This window comes from Calidris pugnax, unplaced genomic scaffold, assembly GCF_001431845.1.
Source record: "Calidris pugnax isolate Ruff unplaced genomic scaffold, ASM143184v1 scaffold431, whole genome shotgun sequence".
Taxonomy (NCBI): Eukaryota; Metazoa; Chordata; class Aves; order Charadriiformes; family Scolopacidae; genus Calidris; species Calidris pugnax.
This window is the reverse complement of record NW_015091459.1, coordinates 36,325-59,978: the sequence shown is the minus strand read 5'-3', so window position 1 is coordinate 59,978 and position 23,654 is coordinate 36,325. Positions and strand designations below refer to the sequence as shown.

Genomic DNA, 23,654 nt, shown 5'->3' with positions numbered 1-23,654 from the left:
GTTTGGGGGAGTCAAGAGTAATTGGTGTAATTTGCTAATGGGTAACATGGGAATATGGGGTCAGCACTGACTGAAAAAAAATCTTTACAACCTATTTTGTGAAGAATCTAAATATTTGGGGGTTTTTTTCAGTGGCTGGAGGAGAATAAACAGGTAACTTCTGTAATTTCACCTTCCCCTTGTATTTCTTCTTACCACAAATGAGTGAGGCCTCTTTGTTTCTCATTTTTCTTTTTGCCTCTTGAACAAAGTTGAGGAAAAATTTTAAATAATTGATGGAGAAGGGAAATAAAACAGAAAAGATTTCACACCGTTATTTGGAGGCCGTGTTACACTCGGCAGCGAGACTGAGAAAGGAGAAATAACACTGCTCAAAATCTGGATGTTTCTGAATCTTTTGGTTGTGGAGTGACAGCAGAAACCCTCCGAAAATAGTTTTTTAAACAGGAAATTTCACAAGAAACTGAGAAAAAAAGGGCTCCCCCACCCCTCCATATTACATCAAAAAACCCCAGATGAAATTATCTGCTCTCACAAAGCACCATCACAGTGTCACCTTGGTGTCCCTGGGGTGGTTGGGCTTTGACGTGCCCCATGGCCCCCAGGGGATAGACATGGGGAGGGGGGGACAGTGCCCTCATGGGGTGAGGAGCCCCAGGGGCTGGAGGGCCAGCTCTCCTGCCACCTCACCATCCCCAGGACATCCCCTCGTTGGCCCTTGGGATGCTTCCTGAGTGACACTGGGTGAGTGAGGGGACTTGGGGGACTTGATGGTGCTGAGGGCATCAGTCCCGTAGGGTGGCACCATGGGAACAGGACCAGAGGGCGATGGTGTGTCTGGGTTTGGGACCTTGGTGATGCTGAGGGGATTTTGGGGCAAGGACACAGATGGGAGGGAGAGTAGAGGTGTTTCTTTGTGGGGGTGGTTTGAGGGTTTTAAAATGGTGTTCAATCGCTGTTCTTCCGCTATTTGTGATTCTAAACCCAAATTGACCACCCCCCTTTTCCAAATGAAAGCGTTTGAGTTGGGGACATTCAGCCTGGAGAAGAGAAGGCTCCAGGGAGACCTTATTGTGGCCTTTCAGTACCTAAAGGGGCTCCAGGAAAGCTGGGGACAAACTTTTTAACAGGGCTAAGGCTCCAGGGAGACCTTATTGTGGCCTTTCAGTACCTAAAGGGGCTCCAGGAAAGCTGGAGACAAACTTTTTAACAGGGCCTGTTGTGATAGGACAAGGAGTAATGACTTTAGACTAGAAGAGGGTTAGGGATTTTGATTAGATCTAAGGAAGAAATTTTTTGCAATGAGCATGGTGAGACCCTGGCCAAGGGTGCCCAGAGAAGCTGTGGCTGCCCCATCCCTGGAGGGGTTCAAGGCCAGGTTGGGAGGGGGCTTGGAGCAACCTGATCGAGTTGAAGGTGTCCCTGCCCAGGGCAGGAGGTGGGAATAGATGGCCTTTAAATGTCCCTTTACACCCAAACTATTCCATGAATATATGAAATGTATTCTAGAAACCCAAAGTGACCACCTCACTTTCCAAATGAAAGCTCCAGGCATGTTCTTAGATTTGGTTATTATCTTTTTTGCAGTAGTTAAAACATAATAAAGCAGAGAGGCAGAAAAAAATGATTTTTTAAAACATGCTCTTACTCTTCCAGATCTCAAGATATCTTCACTGTGACACAATAATTTTCCAATGCTACTTTTCGGTTATATTTAGAAGTGCATTTTCTGTTCCTTCCCTCTCCTTTCTGTGGAACAATTGTGCAACTTTCTTTTTTTCTTAATATAATACCGTCTTAAAATTAGCTACGAGACTAAAAAGGCTCCTCTGTGTAGGAAGGCAGCTACCTTCCTTCCCAGCGCTTCCCCTGGATCTTCCACTGGGATTCTGCTCCTCTTCCCCGCGGGTTCCCCGGGGCGTTTGCTGGGGTGTGGGGCTGTGTTTTCCCTTCCTGACGGTGCTCTGCTCTCCCCAGCAGTGAGCATGCAGAGTCCGGAGGGTGGATCAGACTCAACAGCTTCTGTGACACTTCACACTTCTGCCCAGGCTCCCGTAGTGCAGCCCGTGCCAGCCTCGCAGCAGGTAACGTATGCGCAGCTGGGAATGCCGTTTCCATGGAGAAGAGACCTCTTTTCCTGGCAGATGTGTTTTAATCCAGGGTTTTTATAAGGGGGAGAGGTTTTTTAATCAGCTCGTTGAAGGTAGTGGGGAGAATCTGTTGCTGGACATTGTGTTGATAAAGGCCTTCGATATTTTGTGTGGTCGCCCTACAGATAAGTAAGCTTTAAAACACAGGATTTAAATTTTTAACTTAGCTCCCCAAGGAAGTAATTTCATGCCAGTTTGGTGTTTGCTTCAGTGCAATATCCTTTGTCATTATTTGATGTGTCAATAAAAGCGGGAGAAAATGAAACTGTCCTTTAAAGACAACTCTGCAAATCAGGTACTGAGCTCAGCAGGGAAGAGTGGGGCAGTGCTAATGGAGAGGGTGGAGGGCTCTTCCTTTGGTAGGTGGATCCCCGTGTTTTAAGTTGGGGAGGAGGGATTTATGATTCATGATTCATATACATGAATATAATGCACTTGGGAAGTCTCCTGATAGGACAGAAATGATAACTTCAGCTGATGAATGAAAACTACCCAGTGCAAAACGGGAAGGGTTAAGTAAAACTGGATGCTTTTTATGCCATTTGGGGAACTATTAGAAGAAGTTTCTGTCACAGGAAGCTGGAGGGATAAGAGGATGGGTGGGTGTAACTTAGCTACACCCTTCTCTGATTCCCAAGTGAGCAGAAGTAGCTGCCACTGGATGCTGATGAGAAGGAACAATTGAAAATTGTGAATTAGTAGGAGCATTCGATTCGCCAGGAGACTCGGACATTCCCAGTGTGTGCTTCGGTGCATGGTTGGCCAGCTTGTGGTCATCTTCCAGCCTTCCCATCTTCCATTGCTCTGGGGGACATTTCTTGTTTCTCTTGGAATGATGTGGGTATCGCTGATCAGTAGGGATCATAAGTCATTAGTGGGAATTTGACTGTGACAACACAGTCAAGAAGTTGGGAAGACCCATCGGCTTTGGATTATGAAATTACCTGTCCAGCCTTTGGCAGTGCTGTCATCATGACATGGACTATTGAGTGGAACTCCATGGATTAAGGAAGACCCAGAGGATCATGGAATATTGCTGAAGAGGAGGAGCGTCCAGAGCTTTCCCTTCTCACCAGCAGCACAAACAAAACACTAGGAATGAACTACTGGCAGCATGAGTGGTGTGAGGAGGAAGCCTTTGGTGTTGTCGATCACTGGTCTACCTTCCAGTGTGAGCGAAGGCTGTATGAACAGGAGAGCCTCATCTTCCAGGTTGGGGATGGTTGATTTTGGGGGTTGGAAGGCAGTGGGAGCAATTAGCTAGGCAGTGACAAATTCCACAAGTAGCTGAGCTGGGCAGCTGTGCCAAAGGAGATGTGTCGCTTGGAAAAGCAATGGGTAAAAATGGGGAGAAAATGGGTAAAAAATAGGAGAAAGGAATGGATCTTTCTGAGCCTTCAATGTGGGTGGCATTTCTGAGGCCTGCCTTGAACAAGGGCTTTTCACGTTCCCATCGTGTACTGGCTACAGCCTCTTTTGGAGAGAAAAAGGGACAAAGTGATGGCTGGAATTATCTGAGGCCTGCCTTGAACAAGGGCTTTTCATGTTCCCATCGTGTACTGGTTACAGCCTCTTTTGGAGAGAAAAGGAGATAAAGTGATGGCTGGAATTAAGTGTATGTGTCCTTATCTCAGCAGCAGGATCTCCAGTGTGTCCAGACTTACTGAAGGTCACCTGGGGACTGGTGTGGTAGAGGGTGCCTAGAAATCTGAGCAATTACCACGCTCCTATAATTCTGCTAGAATAGAATTTCTGGCTGGTTACAAAGGGCATGTTGGGAGGGTGTCAGAGGGCTAAGAATCATCAATATATGTGTTGGGAGGGTGTCAGAGGGCTAAGAATCGTCAATATATGTGTATAAGGTGGCTGGTAACAACCATTCTATGATTCTATGATTCTATAAGGTGGCTGGTAATTGGCAAGGTCTCTTCTAGTATTCATGTGGCATTATTTTGCAGTTTTTGTTCTGTTGGCCCAGTCTTCTGGGTATTTTTAAAGACTCAAGCCCCAGAGGGTGACTGTCTCCTCGGAGAAGGTCCTCATCAGTTAAAAGGCCGTAGTGATCTTTGGCTTGAGTGTCTCCTTCCTTCCTCTCGTGCCTCTATCCCAGGCTCTGTTCCCACAGGCCTTGCTGAATCCTTTCTTTCCATGCACCATGGCCCCACACTTGGTTTTCTTGTATCTGCAAGGTGCTGAGCACTCTACGAGGTGTGTGTCCATCCTCAAACTGAATGCCAGGTGATCCTCAAACTGAATGCCGGGCTGGAAATGACAGGGGAGAGGGAGAGGACAGATTTGACCACCGTAAGGCAACACAAAGCATTTCTGTGCCCTTGGTGGCACAGAACCATCTGGGCTTTGGTGCTGGTAGAACCTGTAAGGGCTGGGATGCCTTGGAGAGAGCGATTTGGGGTTGCAGGAGGCAGAGCCTGGTTTGTTATGGCAGCCGTGAGAGAAGGAGCTTTGCAGCTGTAGGAGGAAAATGTGAAGGTGTGAGGAGTGGTTCTTCTTTAGCTGTGGCTGAACCTCATGTTGAGCTCCTCTCATCAATCAACCATTTGCTGTTATTTCCTTGTGTGGAGACTTAAAAGATGATCCCTGTCAGAAAACGTGGATCCAGCTTTTCCCAGGTTCAGGCTTCTGAGCTTGGGCTGGTGTCCAGTGCAGGTTACACAGGAAGGACAGAGACCACAGGTACCCAAAGGGTACTGCTGCCTCAGGAGCAGAGGGGAAGCTTTCCATGAAAATTTGAAAGAGAATCCTAACTCTGTTACAGACTGAAAGTAAGTGTTTGTTGCTGTTTCTTCTTCTTTCAGAGGGTTTTGGTCCAAGCAGCAGGTTCCGCTCCCAAAGGAGCGCAGATGCAGCAGATCTCTGTGCCCAGAGTCCAGCAGGTTCCACAACAGGTAATAAATATCTCCAGGGTGAGACAACCACACAGGGACCCCCGTGTCAACAGGACCCCACATCCCACCTGACATTTGAAACCGTGCCAGATACCTGCTTAGAAAAATCGTAATTAGAGAGTTGTGTGCAATTAGAGAACTGGTGATCACTGAGAGAGCAGCTTTTTCCATCTCTCTCTTCCTTTCTGAGATTGATGGAGAAAGAAACTCTCGAGATATTTAAAGTTTAGAAAAAATGTTTACTGTAGCAGTTGCCTTTCATACATTTGAAGATTTGATGGATGCTTTTAATTGCCATTTAAAAGCAGTCCTCCTCTCTAAAGATTTTTTTAGAGGCATGGTGTTAGGGATTTTTTTAATCACACAAATAAACGTACTGACTGCGTGTGGCTTCAGAGAAAGGTTAGGTGACAGAGAGCTGTGCAAGTGTTTTTATTTACCTGAATTTTGCCTTTTGCAGTCCTTGTTTCCTAAGAAACCAGGCATATGTGGTGCTGCTTCATGTGGACAGTGAGTCTGACTCTCTTGACTTTTTCCTCTAGCAATTTTTTATTTGGTTGCTCAGTTTCAAAAAAAAAACAAAAAAACCAACACCAACTTTACAGAGGGCAAGTATATCCCCCCCAGACCGAAGAAAAAGGGGGGCTGGGGTGCAGAGGGATGCTGCCAACCTTCTCTCTGAAGGACAGGCTGCAGTGTGATCTCACCCTTATTAGTCAGTGGAGAACCAGCCCCGAGACGTGTGTGCGGAGGAAACCCAGCTCCATTGTTTCCACTGCTCATGGAGGAACTACTTATTTATTTATTTTAATATGACCTTTTAAAATAAATTGGTCCTTTGGGATTCCTAAGCCTGTGGGGTTTTTTGTTTGGTTTGTTTTTCTTGGTTTTTTTTCTTTTAAAAAGCCTAAATGTCAAGGTAAGGTTGAAAGTTGTTTAAGGATGTAATATGCAATTTCTCCTGCTGTTCCTTGGCAGTAACATACCCGTAACTCGAGTTGATGCTGCTTGTTCCAGGTGCAATCCGTGCAGCACGTATATCCATCCCAGGTCCAGTATGTGGAAGGAGGAGAAGCTGTTTATACCAATGGAACCATGTAAGAATCTCTTGTTGGCTGGAGCAGAGCCCTGTTCCCTTCCCAGCTGGGTTCAGCCCTTGGCTTCTCCCTGGCTCCTTCCACCCGGGCACTGCTGCTGGCACTGCCTGCTGTTGAAGGGAGGAAGAGGAGGAACAACCCTTTCCCCTGCTCCCTTAGAATCATAGAATCATTCAGGTTGGAAGAGACCCTTGGGATCATCGAGTCCAACCATCTACCCTACTCTACAAAGTCCTCCCCTACACCATGTCCCTCAATACCCCATCTAAACGTCCCTTAAACACAGCCCGGGATGGGGACTGAACCACCTCCCTGGGCAGCCTGTTCCAATGCCCGACCACTCTTTCTGGGAAAAATTCCTTCCTAATGTTCAGTCCTAATGTTCAGTCTACCCCCTTGTGTGCACGGGGGTAGTTTCAGCCAGACTCCACCCTCGGAGGAGGTGTTTTCCTCATGGAGGGGCTGTTCTCCAGGGAATCCTGCTACATAAATGGCCCAGGGTTTTCCTCTGCCCATTGTGTGGTGAGGTGGGGTGGCTTTAGGAGGCAGAGCGTAACTGGTAGAGGAAGAAGAGGGGGGGGTTAAGGTTTCCTCTTCCTCCTCTCTGCCGTACCCCCTGCTTTGAGCATCCCCTGCTGCCCTCTGGGATGCTCTCAGCCTTCTCCACCAGGGTTGCTGCCATGGCTGCAGAGCAGCTCCTGGTCTCTGCTCTGGCTGTGGGCCTTTGCTCCAGGCCCCTCACAGGACTGATTAACATTGTCACAATTAACGTGCTGATTTTTACAGCACAGAGTTCAATTTCAATGGAACAAAGGGGTTGTTCAGCTTGAAGAGAAGGCTCCAGGAAGACCTTATAGTGAGAAGAGAAGGCTCCAGGGAGACCTTATAGTGAGTGGCCTTCCAGTGCCCGAAGGGGGCCTACAGGAGATGAGGAGGAACTGTTTGCAATGGCCTGTAACCACAGGATGAGGGGCAACGCTTTTAAGCTACAGCAGAGTAGGTTTAGATTAGACATTGAGGAGTTCTTTACAATGAGGGTAGTGAGACACTGGCCCAGGTTGCCCAGAGAGGTGCTGGAGGCCCCGTCCCTGGAGATATTCAAGGTCAGGCTTGATGAGGCTCTGAGCAATCTCATCTAGTTGAGGATGTTCCTGCTTACTGCAGGCAGGTTGGACTAGATGACCTTTGAAAGTCCCTTCCAACCCAACAGGTTCGATGATTCTATGAAATCCCACTAACAATGGAGTCAATTTTTTTTTTTTTTTTTAAAAGGGTGGTCCAGATTGTGGGAACTGTTGTTCTGTGAGATTATCTCTGCAGGCTCCTCCCAACCTTCTGACCCTCTTCTTCCTTTGACAGACGAGCCACCTACTCCTACAACACCGAAGCTCAGATTTACGCCCCCAGCAGCGCAGCATCCTACTTTGAACCACAGGGAGGTGGAGCTCAGGTGACTACAGCGGCATCCTCTCCTACAGCCATTCCCTCTCACAACATGGTGGGCATCACCATGGACATTGGGGGAAGTCCGATCCTCTCCGGCTCGGGAGCCTATCTCATTCATGGGGGGATGGAAAACACTAGACATTCCCTGTCACATACTTCACGCTCCTCTCCAGCAACGGTATGTAGCCCTGCAGATATTGCAGCTCGGGGGCCAGGAATTATTCCAAGGGAACTGAAAAACCTTCAGAAAATGAAACTTGCTGTCGTTCCCACTGTCTAGATGTCTGTATAACATGCCGTGCAAGTGCAAGGGAGAGAATAGACACTGGTGTACTACAGATATTTTTCAACAGGAGTTTGGAATGTCTCTCTTGCTGATGGGCCCTGACAGACTTTCTGAGCAGATCACTGAAATTACACAGCATGGAGAGAAGAGAAAATTCTCGGGGTTTTTGGCTCTTTCCCCCCGAGCAAAATGTTTTGGCTTTCCAATTCAAAAGAATTGTCTATATTTACATTTTCTAATAAGTATAACATATGAACATGGGGCTTGGCTTATCCAAAACAAAGAAATGTATAAAGATATTTTTAATTACAAGGACACCTGAAAAATCCATTATTAACACAGTGGATAATTAGCACATAAAATTTGTCAAGCTGATCATGCCAAAATGCACAGTGATCAAAAAGTCTTTGTATGGATCTCCTACACCATTGTGTATTCTGTCTGTGCCATATGTTACAGAAAATGTATTTTAGGGATAATACTCATCAAACAGAAATGTTTTAGAGCTCTAATTGCTTTTAATCATGTCCCTCCGAGTGTCAAGCGAGGTGCCAGGGTGCTGGAAGCACAGCTGTACAGCTGTGTGGGACTCGGGGGGTACAATCACTCACCCCAACCCTCCTTTCTGCAGCCAGAAGCTCCCAGGGCTTTTCCTTGGGAATCTCCCCGCCTCAGGAGCGGCTGCTGCCAGGAGTGGGTTGGAGCTGGTTTTCTGGGACATGGCTCACCTTCCTTCCCAGACTGACTTATGTGTGTTTATAAGTTTGTATGTAAACATAATTACAAATGTAGGTGTAATTCAGCCGGTGTGGCCAGATTTTAAAATGTGAATAGCACCACCCAGGGAGAAAACCAGGAGCCCTTTGCTGCTGAGTACTCTTGAAAATCTGGCTGGTTTGGTTGTACTTTCTTTTCCCACTGAGTTTTAGAGTATAGACTTCATGTTTTTTGAATCTTTATGCCTTGAAAGGTTGCCTTTGATCCTGGAGTAAATGTGCTCTGCCTTAGGTAGAAGTAGAGGAAAAGTCTTTATTTGGGTGGAAGAGAAAAGGACAGATGCATCTGGGTTAGCTGGGGTGTGTTTCTCGCGTGAGAATTATGTGTGTGTATTTTAACTGCTCATAGTTAAAAACTAGCATTGGACCATCTTCTGATTTTTACTCAGGCTGTTGTTTTGAAGGAAGTAGCTGATCTTGTCGCCTGCGTGTGATTCCTCTTGCAAAGCTGCACAACCTTACTCTTGGGTTTTGTTTTTTGGGGTGGTTTTTTGGGGGTCTTTCTTTTTAAATTTCCATGGTGTAAAAAGCCCAAGTAGAATATGTGTGAACAGAAATGTCCCGTGAACAGATTTAGCTTGTAGCTGTCTATCACATGAGGTAAAGCTGGTCAGCAAAAAAAAAGAATTTAGGAAGTGACCTTTCTGAAAATGCATCTGAAATAAATTCCCTCTGTTGCATGTAAGGATGAACCTTCTGAAGGTGTTTCAACACAAACTGTCTGTGGCTCTTGTGGAGGGGCTCAAGGGTGAAATAGTGGATGGAAGACAGGATAAGGATGTGTCTATGTGTGGCTTCCAGTTCTTTCAGCACAGACCAGGGTCGGAGGGGGATAAAGCAGAGCCATGAAAACTGCTTTGAATTTCCCATAGTAATGGGTGGATGGATAGTGGAAAGGAAAGCACTGATTGAATGAAATCCATGGGTAGGAACATTATTTTTTGTTGTTCTTTTGCTTAGAGAATAGGAAAGGCTGGTGTTGAAGAGGCTGGAGAGGCTGTAGTCCTGGCAAAATGTATTTAGGGCAGGATTAAGAGCTCTATGGAGAGAAGTACAGCTCCTGTGGAGGTAGCCAAGGAAGGCGCAGGGCAGGATTAAGAGCTCTATGGAGAGAAGAGAAGTACAGCTCCTGTGAAGGTAGCCAAGGAAGGCGTGGGGTTTGCGTGTGGTTTCGGGGTGTAGTGCAGAGGGGAGGGATGGATGGATGGATGGATGGATGGATGGATGGGTGGATGTCAAAGTGGCCAGCAAAGCGAGGGCTTGGCAATGAGAGAGGCAGCAGCAAGGAACGGGGAAGTGAGAGGGTTTGGAGGGTGTTGAGTGCTTGAGGCAGAGCTGCTCTGAGACCTCCAAAGCAGGGAGAGTGTCTTCAGAGGAGACGGGGAATGAGGGAGTGCTTCAGAATTTAGCTGTGGTGTAAGAGCTGCCTGAGGAGGTTGAGGGATGTTTGGGTAAAGACTATGTACACTAAAATAAAATCTTCAAATATTTAAAGAAACCCGTCTTCCCTATCTGCTGGAATAATGATGTTCAGCTCCATTGAAAGGGCTAAATCAGCACATGAATCAGTCCCGTTCAGTGGCTGTGCCACGGAGCACTATTAATCTTCATTTAAATGAGGATATAACAAGAGAGGAAATCCTTGAAGACCTCCCTTAAGTGAGTCCTCAGAGCTCCTCGCCTTTGTGCAGGGCTGCTTAAGAGCTTTTAGTCTTTCCCCTGCAATAGCTTTTTTTTTCTGCAGATTTTGTATGGGACACTTAGCAAAACGTGAGAAGGGCAGGTGGAGTTTCTGTGCTTGGGGAAGTGTTGCTCAAGGGGCACCTCCTCGAAGAGAGGAAGGAAACGGTGTCTCCCTCGAACACTGACTCATTTCCTGAAGGCTGCCTCAGCAATCAGCCTCTGCTTCCCCCTGACACATCACGGTGTGACAGTTTTCTCAAAAAACTACTGATGCATGGTCATAGACTGACCCTTGTTTTAATTCACTGATGACTTTTTGAGAAGTGGTGGTGCTTTTGGACAGAAACCAAGGGACGCGTGGTGGGGGTGCTTGGACAGAGCATCACGTTCAGTGGTGGGATGTTACTTCAGGCCTCAGATGTGATTTGTTCTGTTCTGTCACCTTCCTGCCAGAGCCGGGTTTTGTAAATGACTGGGTTTATCTCTACCATTATCTTCACCACGCTGTGAGTCGCTGCAAACTGGAGTTGGGGGAGCTAACCAATATGGGAGCTAACCAGTATGTGAAGTGGCTGCAGACAGATCATCGTGCAGATGCGACGCTTTGTGCAAGTGCCTCCAGATGAGTGCAGGACCCTGCTCTTAAATGAGCACAGATCCTAGAGATAGCAGCAAGTTTTGCTGACTGTTGTGTGCCGCCTTTTCCTGCCTGCACCAAGAGGTCACAGATAACAGGGCTTTGAGAACATCTGCTGGAGAGAAAAAGCAGGTTCTGCTCCTGCCAGCCCCTTAAGGTTGGGGTGGTTTTTTTGGTGTGGGGTATTTTTTTTCCCTTCCTCACTTGCAAAAAGCTTGTGCTGAGGAGCACTAGAGCTCTGGGTCCAGCAGGCATCCTTTGAGCAGTTTGTCAGAGATTGCCAAGAGAGCCCCAGCAGCAGGAAGGAGAAGACAAGAAGGGTCCAGGAGAGGGTCCAGGCTAAGGCAGGAGCCGTAGCTGGGCTGGGTTTAGCAGAGAAACCAGACTGAGGAAAGCAAGGGGGCTCTTCAGGGACCATGGCTCTGCCTGCAGGAGCTCTGAGATGGATGGAAATGAGCACAAGTAGCACCCAGCTGTGCCAGCCTGGCTTGGTGGGAAGAAGGTCACCTCATTGAAACCTCTTCTCTTCCTTCAGTGTCCCTTTGCAGTGCTCTTCAGTAGCAAAGAGCTCTTGGATAAGAGCTTATTCCAGTTTATACAGTCTGTGCCTCAGCCCTCCTTGTGCTCTTATTTTATTTAGTTGCCATTAGGTTTTTTTTGGTCAAAATTTTAAGAAATGATAACAAGAGCTTATTCCAGTTTATACAGTCTGTGCATCAGCCCTCCTTGTGCCCTTATTTTATTTAGTTGCCATTAGTTGGTCTTTTTTGTCAAAATTTTAAGAAATAATAAGCACCAAAGTAATTAATCCCAATTTTCCTTGGAAGATCTGAGTAAAACGCACCTTCTCTATAGCAGTTCTTCGACCTGCTGCAGTTTGGTGGTGGTTTGGTCTAGCACGAAGGGGAAACGAGAAGGAAAACTGCTTCTTTTTGATATATCTGGGTGATGGATATAGTGGAAGATCACACCCTCCCTGGTCTTGCTCTCTGCCCCCAGTAGGGATTCTCACCGCGGTGTCACCTGCATGTCATGCGATAACATCCCTGCAGCTTCATCCCATCAGGACTGTGCCTCATCTGTTTGCCTCTTTTTCACAAGCTTGATATAAAGCATTAATCATTCAAATATTAATAAAGATATAATAATCCTGGCTGTTGCTAACTATCTGATTTCCTTTCTTTTTCTTTTTTTTCCTTTTTTTTTTTTTTTTTTTTGCCCTGTGCACATTTTCTTTAGCTTGAAATGGCGATTGAAAACCTACAAAAAAGTGAAGGGATTACATCACACAAAAGCAGTTTGCTCAACAGCCATGTAAGTTACAATCAGAATTTACAACCTCTTTCCTGCTTTGGTAGGACCGTTATTTGTCACCCTTTAGGTATATTCTGACAGCACGAGCCACTCAAAGCAGCCTGGGATTCAGCTGGGCTGCCCCAAAGCAGCCCCATTCCCAAGAAACAAGAATCTGCAGAAAAGTGCCACGATGTTAATGTTGGTTTGTGAGATGCTCTGGATTCTGTTAACTGCCTCTGCCCTGTGTTTATTTATTTCATCCGCCTTGCAATGGAAATTGCTGGCAGTTAGATAAACACGTTTAAGGAAGTTCTTGCCTTTCACTGGAGTTGCAAGATGGCTGGAAAATAACTTGCAATTTGAGAGTAATAACTCGGAGTGAATTATGACAGATGTCCCTTAGATACCATGTGCCCAAAGCTGCTCCTGCCAGTGCCTTTGTTGCCTCTCTCTGTGCCTGGGGAAGCCCTTACTGTTCCAATGCTGTGCTAAACCCATTTGCTAGACCTCGCTCTTCTCACTTTGCCAACAAATTCCCTGCTTTGTGTGAAGTTCCCACTCTTCTACTGGGCCTCCTGCACCGTGGTTTGTGGCTCCCATGCAGTAACACTTGAGGGTGAGCACACGCTTGGGTGAGATTTGAAGGGTCTGATTCAACCCCTGGTGAAGTTGTCGGACTTGCCTTGACTTGGTTGTGGTTTGCATTAAGGCTGAAGCATGTCCTGCACTGATAATTCACAGTGCACAACGTGGGGCTTCCTTATCCTAACAGATTTCCTTTTGCTTTGCCTTTGGGGGCAGATCTGTTGTCATTTTTAGGTCCTGCAAAAAAAAAAAAAAAGCTTTGCCCTTTCCACCCTAGAGAACCAGCCTGAGAAAATGAAAAGGAGCATTAAACCTAATGCTGTGATTCTCTTAAGCTGGTGCTGAACTCCGTGGCAGGGCTCCTGGCTGAGCTGAATCCTTATTTCAGCTTCTGGAAATGGAAGGTTCCTTGTTGTAGTTGGGGAAACACAAACCTGGAGGATGAGGCTGGTAGTTCCTGTTCTGAGGATCTCAGAGCATCCGTCCTGTCCCGTGCTGTGCAGATTTCTCTAAGGGGGATCTTGCTCTGCAGATTTTTTCTTCTTCATCTCAGTGCAGAGAGAGACAGAGGGGAGTAAGACAGGGTGAGCTGTGGTGAAAAAAAAAGCAGGAAGAGGGCAGAGGAAAGAAAGCAAAGGTAGAAAAGAGATTTCATCTGACCGCAGGGGGTGCAGGATGGAGTTGGGATGGATCCAGCCTCTGGTCCAGCCTCTGGGCAGTGTGCCCAGGTGGCCAAGAAAGCCAAGGGCATTCTGGCTTGTATTAGAAATAGTGTGACCAGCAGAAGTAGGGAGGTGGTTGTCCCCCGTACTCGGCACTGGTGGCCACACCTGGAGTATTGTGTCCAGTTCTGGGCACCTCAATCCAAGAGAGATCTGGAGGTGCTGGAGCGAGTGCAGAGGAGGCAACGAAGCTGGTGAGGGGGCTGGAAGACAAATCATATGAAGAGCGGCTGAAGGAGCTGGGACTGTTTAGTGTGAGGAAGAGGAGGCTGAGGGGAGACCTCATCACTCTCTACAACTACTTGAAGGGACACTGTAGAGAGGTTGGTGCTGGTCTCTTCTCACAGGTAATTAGTGACAGAACGAGAGGGAACGGCTTCAAGCTCCAACAGGGGAGGTTTAGATTGAACATTAGGAAGGAATTTTTCACCCAAAGAGTGGTCGGGCATTGGAACAGGCTGCCCAGGGAGGGGGGGGAGTCCCCATCCCTGGCTGTGTTTAAGGGACGTTTAGATGGGGTACTGAGGGACATGGTGTGAGGGAGGACTTTGTAGAGTAGGGGAGATGGTTGGGCTCGATGATCCCAAGGGTCTCTTCCAACCTGAATGATTCTATGATTCTATGATCAGATCTTCCCCATGTTTGTCTTGCAGGGTAGAAGTAAAGAACATAATGTCTCTCTTCTCAGGTCGTGGTTCATAGTTTGGCATAAGGCTTAAGTTCTCTTACAAATTCTAAAGCAAATAAACCCCTTGCTGAGCATGTGTGTGCACATCAGCTCTCTGCTGAGGATGTCAGTCCAGACACAAGCAACGTGCTGCTGCCTGGGGCAGCTCCAGGGCTTGATAATTCCCTCTGCCAAGGGGCAGAGCCTGAGCCAAGGAAACTGGAGGGGCATCTGCTGCCCCGTGCACATCCAGTGTCCTTGCTCTGCCTTCCCGGAGCACGGGGAATAGCGAGGAAGCGATGGTCCCAGCAGTGCCCATAGGAAACACAGCATGTGACAGAACCACATCAGGCAATGCCTTTTCAGAGCTGGAGAAGGGTCATTGCCATGTCCCAGTGAGGCTGCACAGCCTCATCCAGGACTTGGCTGAGTGTCCTATTCCTCTGGAATGAGGGACCTGGCCTCCCTTGGAAGGGAGCCCTGATCTGAGTAGAAGTCTGGAGTGGAATCACAGAGTCATCGTTTGTGGCTTCAAGTTGCACCAGGGGAGGTTTAGGATAGATATTAGGAAAAATTTCTACACCAAAAGGGTTATCAAGCACTGGAACAGGCTGCCCGGGTAAGTGGTTGAGTCACCACCCCTGGAGATGTTTAAAGGACAGGTAGACATAGTGCTTGGAGATATGGTTTAGTGATGGGTTTTTTCAGTGGTAGGTTGATGGCTGGACTCGACGATCTGAAAGGTCCCTTCCAACCCAGGCAATTCTATGATTCTAAATGGTTTGAGTGGGAAGGGACCTTCAAAGGCCATCTAGTCCAACCCCCCTGCCATGAGCAGGGACATCTTCAACTAGATCAGGACCAACCTGGCCTTTAATGTTCCTAGGGATGGGGCATCCACCGCCTGGAGACGGCCAGAGGTTGCTCCCAACCACAATGTGTGGGACAACCCCATGAGTGTCCAGCGCTGTACCTCTGCACATGTTCAATGGTTCAAGGGTTTCTGCTGTTGGGATGTTGCAGTTCCACCTCTTTAGGTTTAAAAAAGACCCAAAAAATCCAAACAGAACCTTTCCCAAATAATGTGTGACTGACACATGATATTGGACACACATTGGAACCAGAAAGTGAAGCAGGAGGTGACTGTGGTTTGTCAAGGCTGAAAGTAAATATTAATAAATGAAATTATGTCAATCTCAGGTCCTGCAGCCCCTAGATGGCCCCAGCACTAAGGAGTAAGGGGAAATGTATTTTTCCCTCATTGCCTGTAAAATAAAAAAAACCCCAAAACCAAAATACACCCCCCCCCCAAAAAAAAACCCACTGGACTTCTTCCCTGTGGGTGAAGGGCTCTTAGGCAGGTGCTGCTGGAGTTTTTCCCTCAAGGAAAAGATCTTACCCCAAAATGGTGTTTGGGTGGAAACACCTAAAATGAGACTGAGAGAAACAGGAAAACTATTAAAGGGAAAGCTATTAAAGGGAATAATTCTTCTTTGGCTTGGGGAGGAATGTAAGGACCTAGTGATGGATGAATCTCCTGCTCGATGGAGAAAGACAGGCTAAAGATGATTTTTTTTTTTTTATAAATCAAAACAAACTGTCAATAGAAATAAAGTTAAACAGAAACGAGATGGAAATGTTCCCCTGAAGTGCCCACGATGCTGCTCAGTGGTTTTACTGGAACCTGATTGTAATATAAACAGAAATGAAAGTGTAGAATTTCTTGTCATTGTCACGACCGAGCCAAATTCAAAAAGTCAACAGAATAAGGGATGCAAATGGAAAGAATCTTTAATGTTGTCATTGTAAGTGCCCGGTCTGCTGTTACTAATGCAGGAAGAGCAAAATAATGTTTTGAAAATTATTTCTATTCTGACAGATTTCTTTTTTTAAGCTCTTTTGTGCGTTTTGTGAATTTCTAATTCAATAGTGGGAGTTCATATTGTGAAACTCTGTAATGTTTAAAGGAATATAAAAAGATAGTTGCAGAAAAAGAAAGCTGGAAGATGAAGGGAATATTCTAGAAACATCTGGGATTAGACTGAAAACGTCCAGGATCAAATGTAACTGAGAGGGTTTTACCTATATCTCAATTTTCCATAATAACATGTAGCTTTATTTATTTTTTTTAAGGCTTGGAGTTAGAAGAGGCGTAGAAAATGATTAGCTGACCCACATTCAGTATCACCCATAGGATAAATAAAATAAATGGTTAAATAAAAAGAAAAGAACCTTCTTAATCATTAATTTTTTAAATACAGGAGATGGGCCACAATTAGCACAGGTGTGGACTTCTTAAAAGCTGAGCTCCTGCCGGTCTTCTATGCCAAAACCACTTTTATTAGAGATAAATTAACGGGCAAGGGGGGCTCAGGGCTAGAGAACGGTGCCTGGGGGCTGCCCAGGGCTGCTCCTTCTACACAGGAGGGCAGGAAGGGACGTGGATTGTTAGCAACCACCACCTCTTGGGACCGTAGGGTTTAGAGGTCAGAAAGATCTTCTTCTGTGGAAAACCACTTCAAACAGCGTCGTGGGTGATGTGTAACTGGGGGAAGGTGGGAAGGTGACAAGCAGCTCAGGGAAAAGCGGGACAGAGAGGGTAAAATGGTCAAGAGGTTTTTCTTCTTCCAGCTGTGGCAGCCCATGCTCTGCTCCAAAGGCCACCAAAAACGATGGATCTAGGGCTGGAGCACCTCTACTATGAAGATTGGCTGAGAAAGTTGAGGGTGTTCAGCCTGGAGAAGAGAAGGCTCCAGGGAGACCTTATAACGGCCTTCCAGTACCTGAAGGGGTCTACAGGAGAGATGGGGAGGGATTCTTGATCAGGGAATGTAGTGATGGGATGAGAGGGAATGGTTTTAAATTGAAAGAGGGGAGATTTAGATTAGATACTAGAAAGAAATCCTTTGCTGCGAGGGTGGTGAGACCTCGGCCCAGGTTGGCCAGAGAAACTGTGGCTGCCCCATCCCTGGAGGGGTTCAAGGGCAGGTTGGAGGGGGCTTGGAGCAACCTGGTGTGGTGGGAGGTGTCCCTGCCCAGGGCAGGGGGGTTGGGAACTCAATGATCTTTAAGGTCCCTTCCAACTGTCACCATTCTGTGATTCTGTGATCCTATGATTGGAATTCATGGTTGCTTTGGCTCAAACCCAACTAATGAATGAAATCGTTTTAACTCTACAACTTGGGTTTCAGTAGTAGAAGTTTAAATTTGGATACGTGAATGGTAACCACGGAACAGACATTCAGAGGTGCTAAAAAGCCTTTGTGTGAGAGCAAAATTGGAGATGAAAGACGTGAACTGAAAATAAATCAATGGAGTGAGGTGTCAGAGATGTCATTGCACATTTCAGGTTGTATTTTCACAGAGTTACTGGTATAAAACTCTAGTGATGTAGGGGGGAATTGGGACCCCAAAGTTTCCCCAAGAGAAAATGGTAGAAAAGAGCTAACTACTGGAGTATGGGCACATTGCACATTTCAGGTTGTATTTTCACAGAACTACTGGTATAAAACTCTAGTGATGTAGTGGGGAATTGGGACCCCAAGAGAAAAGGGTAGAAAAGAGCTAGCTACTGGAGTATGAGTGGAGAGGACTTAAGCATAGACCATCCATGGGCATGGTTCAGTCCTGGTAATCTCTAGACTAAGTTTGTGCTTAATTACAATATGTGGTTGAACTAATTGTTGTAAGGAGATGACGTGGCTAATATTTTGGCATCCATAACCTGAAAAAGAGCTAACTACTGGAGTATGGGCAGAGAGGACTTAAGCATAGACCATCCATGGGCATGGTTCAGTCCTGGTAATCTCTAGACTAAGTTTGTGCTTAATTACAATATGTGGTTGAACTAATTGTTGTAAGGAGATGAGGTGGCTAATATTTTGGCATCCATAACTTGAGTGTGTTTTGCCCCAGCTCTGGTGTGAGCACAGCAGCTTCTGGTGGGTCTGAGCCTCCTGTGCACGCAGGGATGGAGAGGGAAGTCCTGAAAACATTAATCCCAAAGGTCCATAATGACAATAAAAGGGCTTTTACCAAAGCTATTGATTTTAGTCCATTTGTACATCTAGTTCTTTCAAAAATTCACTTAGTATAACACTTCCTTTATTGATGCTGAACTCATTTGGCCAATTAAAGGAGATTGGGTTTTTTGTCTTTCTGCATTTTAATTCTGGTGCTGAGATTGTGTGTGGGACCTGCCCGTTCACATCGGTGGGGTATAAGTAATTTATATCTAATTGCAAACTTTAATCAACAGAAATGGCGGAAGGAGTTCAGACAGTACATTTTGAAAAATAGATGGAACCCCTCAGATTTTTAAGGTTGCTTTGGTAACCGTTAGTTTTATTGTTAAGGGAACCGTTCCAGCCGTGCCATTCAAATTAATAAACCCTTTGCAGCATATTTGGGGCTCCTAAAATTCATTCCTCATAGGCAGTATCTTAACTTTTCTGTCCTTAAAGAGCCAGCCTTGCATCGAACAAGGACTAGGTTTTTGCTGAGGGTTTGTTTTTAAAACTCAAACCAAACAGTCAATAGAAATGAAGTTCCTAACATCTTTATGCTCGGAAAACATAGCTTTATTTTGGCTCTGCAGGAATTCATCTGAATGCGAGGTGGAGCCTGAGGTGGCAGGCGGACTATGGTCTAATGCTTGTGCAAAATCTGACAGCATTTTTGTTGGGTTATTACCTTTGGGGGCGCCTTTTACCTGTAAAAAAAGAACAGCTGGCATAAGTTCTATAAATTAACTCAGATAAATTAAGTTCTCACGAACTCTTAATGTCCGACGGGCTCTCCAGGAATTTAAACCTTGATGCTCTTTGACGCAGCCCATTCCAGCCCTCTTTAGACTTTCATGTGTTCTTTATTTATTTATGCTTTCCATACCTAAAGCTCCAGTGGTTGTTGGACAACTACGAGACGGCGGAAGGCGTCAGCCTTCCCAGGAGCTCTCTCTACAACCATTACCTGCGGCACTGCCAGGAGCACAAACTGGATCCAGTAAATGCTGCTTCCTTTGGAAAACTGATCCGCTCCGTCTTCATGGGGCTGAGGACTCGCCGCCTGGGAACCAGGTTGGTATGAATCTACAGCCTGGAGAAGAGAAGGCTCCAGGGAGACCTTAGAGCGGCCTTTCAATAACTGAAGGGTGCCTATAGAAGAGCTGGGGAGGGACTCTTTGCCAGGAAGGGTAATGATAGGACAAGGGGAAACGGTTTTAAATTGGAAGAAAAAAGATTCAGATTAGATCTCAGGAAGAAACTTTTTACTCTGAGGGTGGTGAGACACTGGAACAGGTTGCCCAGGGAAGTCGTGGATGCCCCATCCCTGGAAGTGTTCAAGGCCAGGCTGGATGGGGCCTTGAGCAACCTGCTCTGGTGAGAGGTGTCGCTGCCCAGGGCAGGGGGGTTGGGACTAGATGATCTTTGAGGTCCCTTCCAACCCAAACCATTCTATGATTCTATGGTTCTACATTTAAATAGGGGGAAAAAAAAAAAAAAAGTCCTACAGTTTCCCTCACGGATACTGAGAACCTCCCGAGCATCGTTTAGCAGGTGCAGGTCTGTCTTCTGAGATCTACAGAAACAACCCAGCATGGTGGTGTGGGGAAAAAAAAATGCTGTTCTGAGACCCACGAGTAATTTCCTTGTGTTGTGTGAGGCAAAGCTGCTTTCTCACCTTGAATCAGCGGTGCGAGAGGCTCGACAATGCTCCAGGTCTCTGATGGCAGCGCCTCGTTCAGCCACACAGTGGAATTTGGTCTGAGTCCATTTCCTAAGGAGCCTAAGAATATTTTATTCGAACCTAGCTTTCTAATCGTTCCATTACTGTCTCAAAAAGATGAAGTGACTCATTTTCACCATTGCTGCTGTCAGCTGCTGAGCCCAAAATTCTGGTGTAGTGAAATGGTTTCTCCCTTTGGGTCCAGTAAAGTTCCTCCATCACAGATGGGAACAGGACCCGTGCCCGGGTCTTTGATGCAGAGCAGCTGTACAGGTGTCAATGGCTGGTTTCTTCACTCCCCAAAGCAGCAGGCTGAATCTTGTGACAGCATTTTTTTCTTTTAAAACATCAAAGATCCACAGGATGTTACAACAAAAGCATAACAGAAGAAGCTACACTTGCTGTAATTACATGTGTATCCTTCAAAGTGGCATCCGGAGTCTCTGCACACCTTGCACAGCTGAGTTTGCTTTTTATCCCAGCTTCTATTTTTAAAAAAGTAGCTAATACACTAGAGAAACAGCAATTGCTCTGACTGTATATGATTTTATAATGAAATTCAAGCTTAGATATTTGGGCTTCTAAACAAGACCAAACCCAGATGTGTCTGGGGCTTTCCACAGCTGGAATGTATAGGATGAGCAGGGGAGAGTTGGGATCTCTGGATTTCTGTTCAAGTGCAAGAACTCTGCAATAATTTCCTCAGAGGAGAGTTCAAGCTTAGATATTTGGGCTTCTAAACAAGACCAAACCCAGATGTTTCTGGGGCTTTCCACAGCTGGAATGTATAGGATGAGCAGGGGAGAGTTGGGATCTCTGGATTTCTGTTCAAGAACTCTGCAATAATTTCTTCAGAGGAGATAAATTCTTTCATCCCATCAAGGATTAAAGAAAAAACAAACAAGAAAAACCCCACTCAAAATTGCAAATGTGCAATTCTTTCATCCCATCAAGGATTAAAGAAAAAAACAAGCAAAAACCCCACTTGTGCAGGCTGGAATGGACACAGTAAACCTCAATAAATATGGAAGTAGCTGTCCACTGTTATGTTCTTATTCATTCATTTCGATTATAAATGCAGTCGTTATTTAATTTGCAGGCACTTAAAATCACTTAAGACGTGGTTGAAGCCCACTTGATCCCTGAGCACTCAGTGTGTGCAAAGCCCTTTGGTGACAGTGGCAAAGACTGAAAGATTCCAAGAGAAAATTCCCCCAGCCAGGAAGAAGGGGTTAATTCTTTCACAATTATTCCCCTCTTTAATTTCCTTTATATAATTTTCCAATGGATTTAAGGATTTGAATGGGTTTCAATTCAATGGATATAAGGTGCCTTCAGCCCCTGTCGTAGTGACACGGCAAATGAAGTTTAAGTGTCCCCAGTAAAGGGCTCCAGAGCCTTGGATGCTGCTCCCAATCTGGGTCTCCTCTCTTGCTGAGGACTCAGCCCTTGTTAGTGCTGAACTGGCTAAAGCCAAGTTGGCCATTCTGTCGTCATGTATCCATGGCTGCAAAATTGCCTTCTCCCTCCCAAAAGCAGGCACTTGGGGATTGCAAAATTCCAGTTAGGTGGAAAAAACTTTCACTGACACCTCTGTCTAATGGGATGGAAAGACGTTCTCCGTAAGGAGCATCACAGCAGCTTTGTCGACCAGTGAAGGAAAAAGAATTACAGCCTCTTCTGCTCGTGAAAAGCTTTCCTTTTTTACAAAAATAGCTACAAAAATGAGAAACTCCAAGAACAAAGCCACATCAAAGCCTGTTGCCATCCCTGTGAAAGTGCTGGCAACAGAAAGACATTTTTCTTATCATAGTTGCCTGTTCAGTCAGGCTTGTTTTATCCGAGTCTAGATAAAGATGGAAGTTTGTTTTGATGGAAAAAACGACTCCTTAAGCCCTAATCAAATAGCAAAGTGTCCCCTGAGGCCTTTCTGTCATTCTGTTTAATAACACTTTGTGTTGTAGCACTTTTCTCCTCTTCTCTGGTTTCCATGGGTTACTTGGAACAAACCTCGCCGGGTTTTACCCGGGGATGTCACTGAACTTTGCGACACGTGGTTTTAAATTTTATAGGGGATGATGGCATTCCTTAGTTCCTTAGTTCAGCCGTCCAAATAGCACTTGGCAGCAAATGGCTGTGTGCTGTGAGTAGGGTGTATGGTCAAAACAAGCCTAAGAGTAAACTGTGGGGCTACGATGTCCCTTCCATTGACCAACTCACCCTGAGCAATATTTCAACGCTGGTACTTCCAGGGGAAACTCCAAATACCATTATTATGGGATCCGTCTAAAACCAGAGTCTCCGCTGAACCGTTTGCAGGAGGACACCCAGTACATGGCCATGAGGCAGCAGCCCATCCACCAGAAGCAGAGGTAGGTGCTCCTCAGGGCTGGCGTGGACAAGGTCCCTTCCCAAAAAATGCCACAGAGCCCAGTTGGGGACTAGGCTTTTGCTGGGAGCAAAGGGACATGTTGGGACAGGTCAGTGGAAGAGGGGCTGCAAGTCACTGCCCCTCGGAGTAGTGGAAGGGTCCAAACCCGGGACTAGGCTTTTGCTGGGAGCAAAGGGACGTGTTGGGAGAGGTCAGTGGAAGAGGGGCTGCGAGTCACTGCCCCTCAGAGTAGTAGAAGGGTCCAAACCCAATTCTGGTCAATGTCCCATCCCTGGAGGTGTTCAAGGCCAGGTTGGACAGGGCTCTGAGCAACCTGGTCTAGTTGAAGGTGGCCCTGCTCATGGCAGGGGGTTGGACTGGATGGTCTTTAAGGTCCCTTCCAACCCAAACTATTCTATGATTCTATGAAACAGCCATTATCTGCCCCCTGCTCCAGAGAACACCCCACTCTACGTGCAGCTCTTCACTGCCTTCCTCTGACCCAGCTGTGTTTGGACCTTGGCCATGGAGTGATTTGTGCCAAATCAGTGTAAAGGACTTGGGGGTTTGTGTGTTGTCCTTGGGTGGGGTTTGGGGTTTGTTGTGATTTTTTTTGTGTGTGTGTGCAACAGAGCAACTTAAGTAGTGCTGTGGTTAGTCTTGTGGCTGAGTAATTTTGGATATAAAACTCAATGTGCAAAGGAATTTGGAATTGTCTCCTGGAAGCACAAATGCTTCTTGTTCCTGCTGGAGTGAAGAAGCAGCAGAAGAATTTATTTCTTCAGCTTCTTTCTAAAGAGAAAGTAAATGCAAAAGTCAGCTCCTAAGACAGCCTGCTCTCTGGCAACCACTCTGCTTCTCATTTTCTTGGTTTTTTCATGTCACCTTGAGCAAACTCTTAACCCCTTTCGTTCTGTCTTAGGGGATGCTTTTCAAAAGGAGGTTCTCATTTCCCCCCTCCAGTTACGTAGGTGATAGAAATGGTCAGCCCTCACCATGCTGGCCTTCACCGTAACCTCATGTTGGCCATGATGTACCCAAAAGTCCACGTGACTGTGTTGCAAACGCCGTGTACTCCTTTGCTCCTGCCTGTGTCAATCCCATCCCTCTCCCTTTAGGTACCGGCCTGCTCAGAAGATGGATGGGATGGCAGAGAGTGGCTCCAACAGCAACCCCCACGCTACGCCGGAGCAATCGGTGGCTGCTCAAAGCCAACACCATCAGCAATTCATAGGTGAGGAGGCCACCTTCATGTGTGAGATATCTCATATCTTGGCTTATAACTTTAAGGAAGGTCTTGACCAG

The 23,654-nt window shown here is 46.3% G+C and overlaps 1 protein-coding gene across 1 annotated transcript in view; it reads left to right on the top strand.

The window, feature by feature from the left end:
- Window positions 1-712: 712 nt before the first annotated feature.
- The window catches only part of RFX2 (regulatory factor X2), a 37,041-nt gene continuing 14,099 nt past the window's right edge, over window positions 713-23,654 (top strand). Inside the window, exons 1-9 of the mRNA XM_014961640.1 lie at window positions 713-744; window positions 1,978-2,084; window positions 4,967-5,056; window positions 6,074-6,153; window positions 7,513-7,777; window positions 12,221-12,295; window positions 19,148-19,329; window positions 22,231-22,350; window positions 23,468-23,583. Coding sequence (XP_014817126.1) covers window positions 1,986-2,084; window positions 4,967-5,056; window positions 6,074-6,153; window positions 7,513-7,777; window positions 12,221-12,295; window positions 19,148-19,329; window positions 22,231-22,350; window positions 23,468-23,583 — 1,027 coding nt within the window. The 5' untranslated portion in view covers window positions 713-744; window positions 1,978-1,985. The remainder of the gene's footprint in view (window positions 745-1,977; window positions 2,085-4,966; window positions 5,057-6,073; window positions 6,154-7,512; window positions 7,778-12,220; window positions 12,296-19,147; window positions 19,330-22,230; window positions 22,351-23,467; window positions 23,584-23,654) is intronic.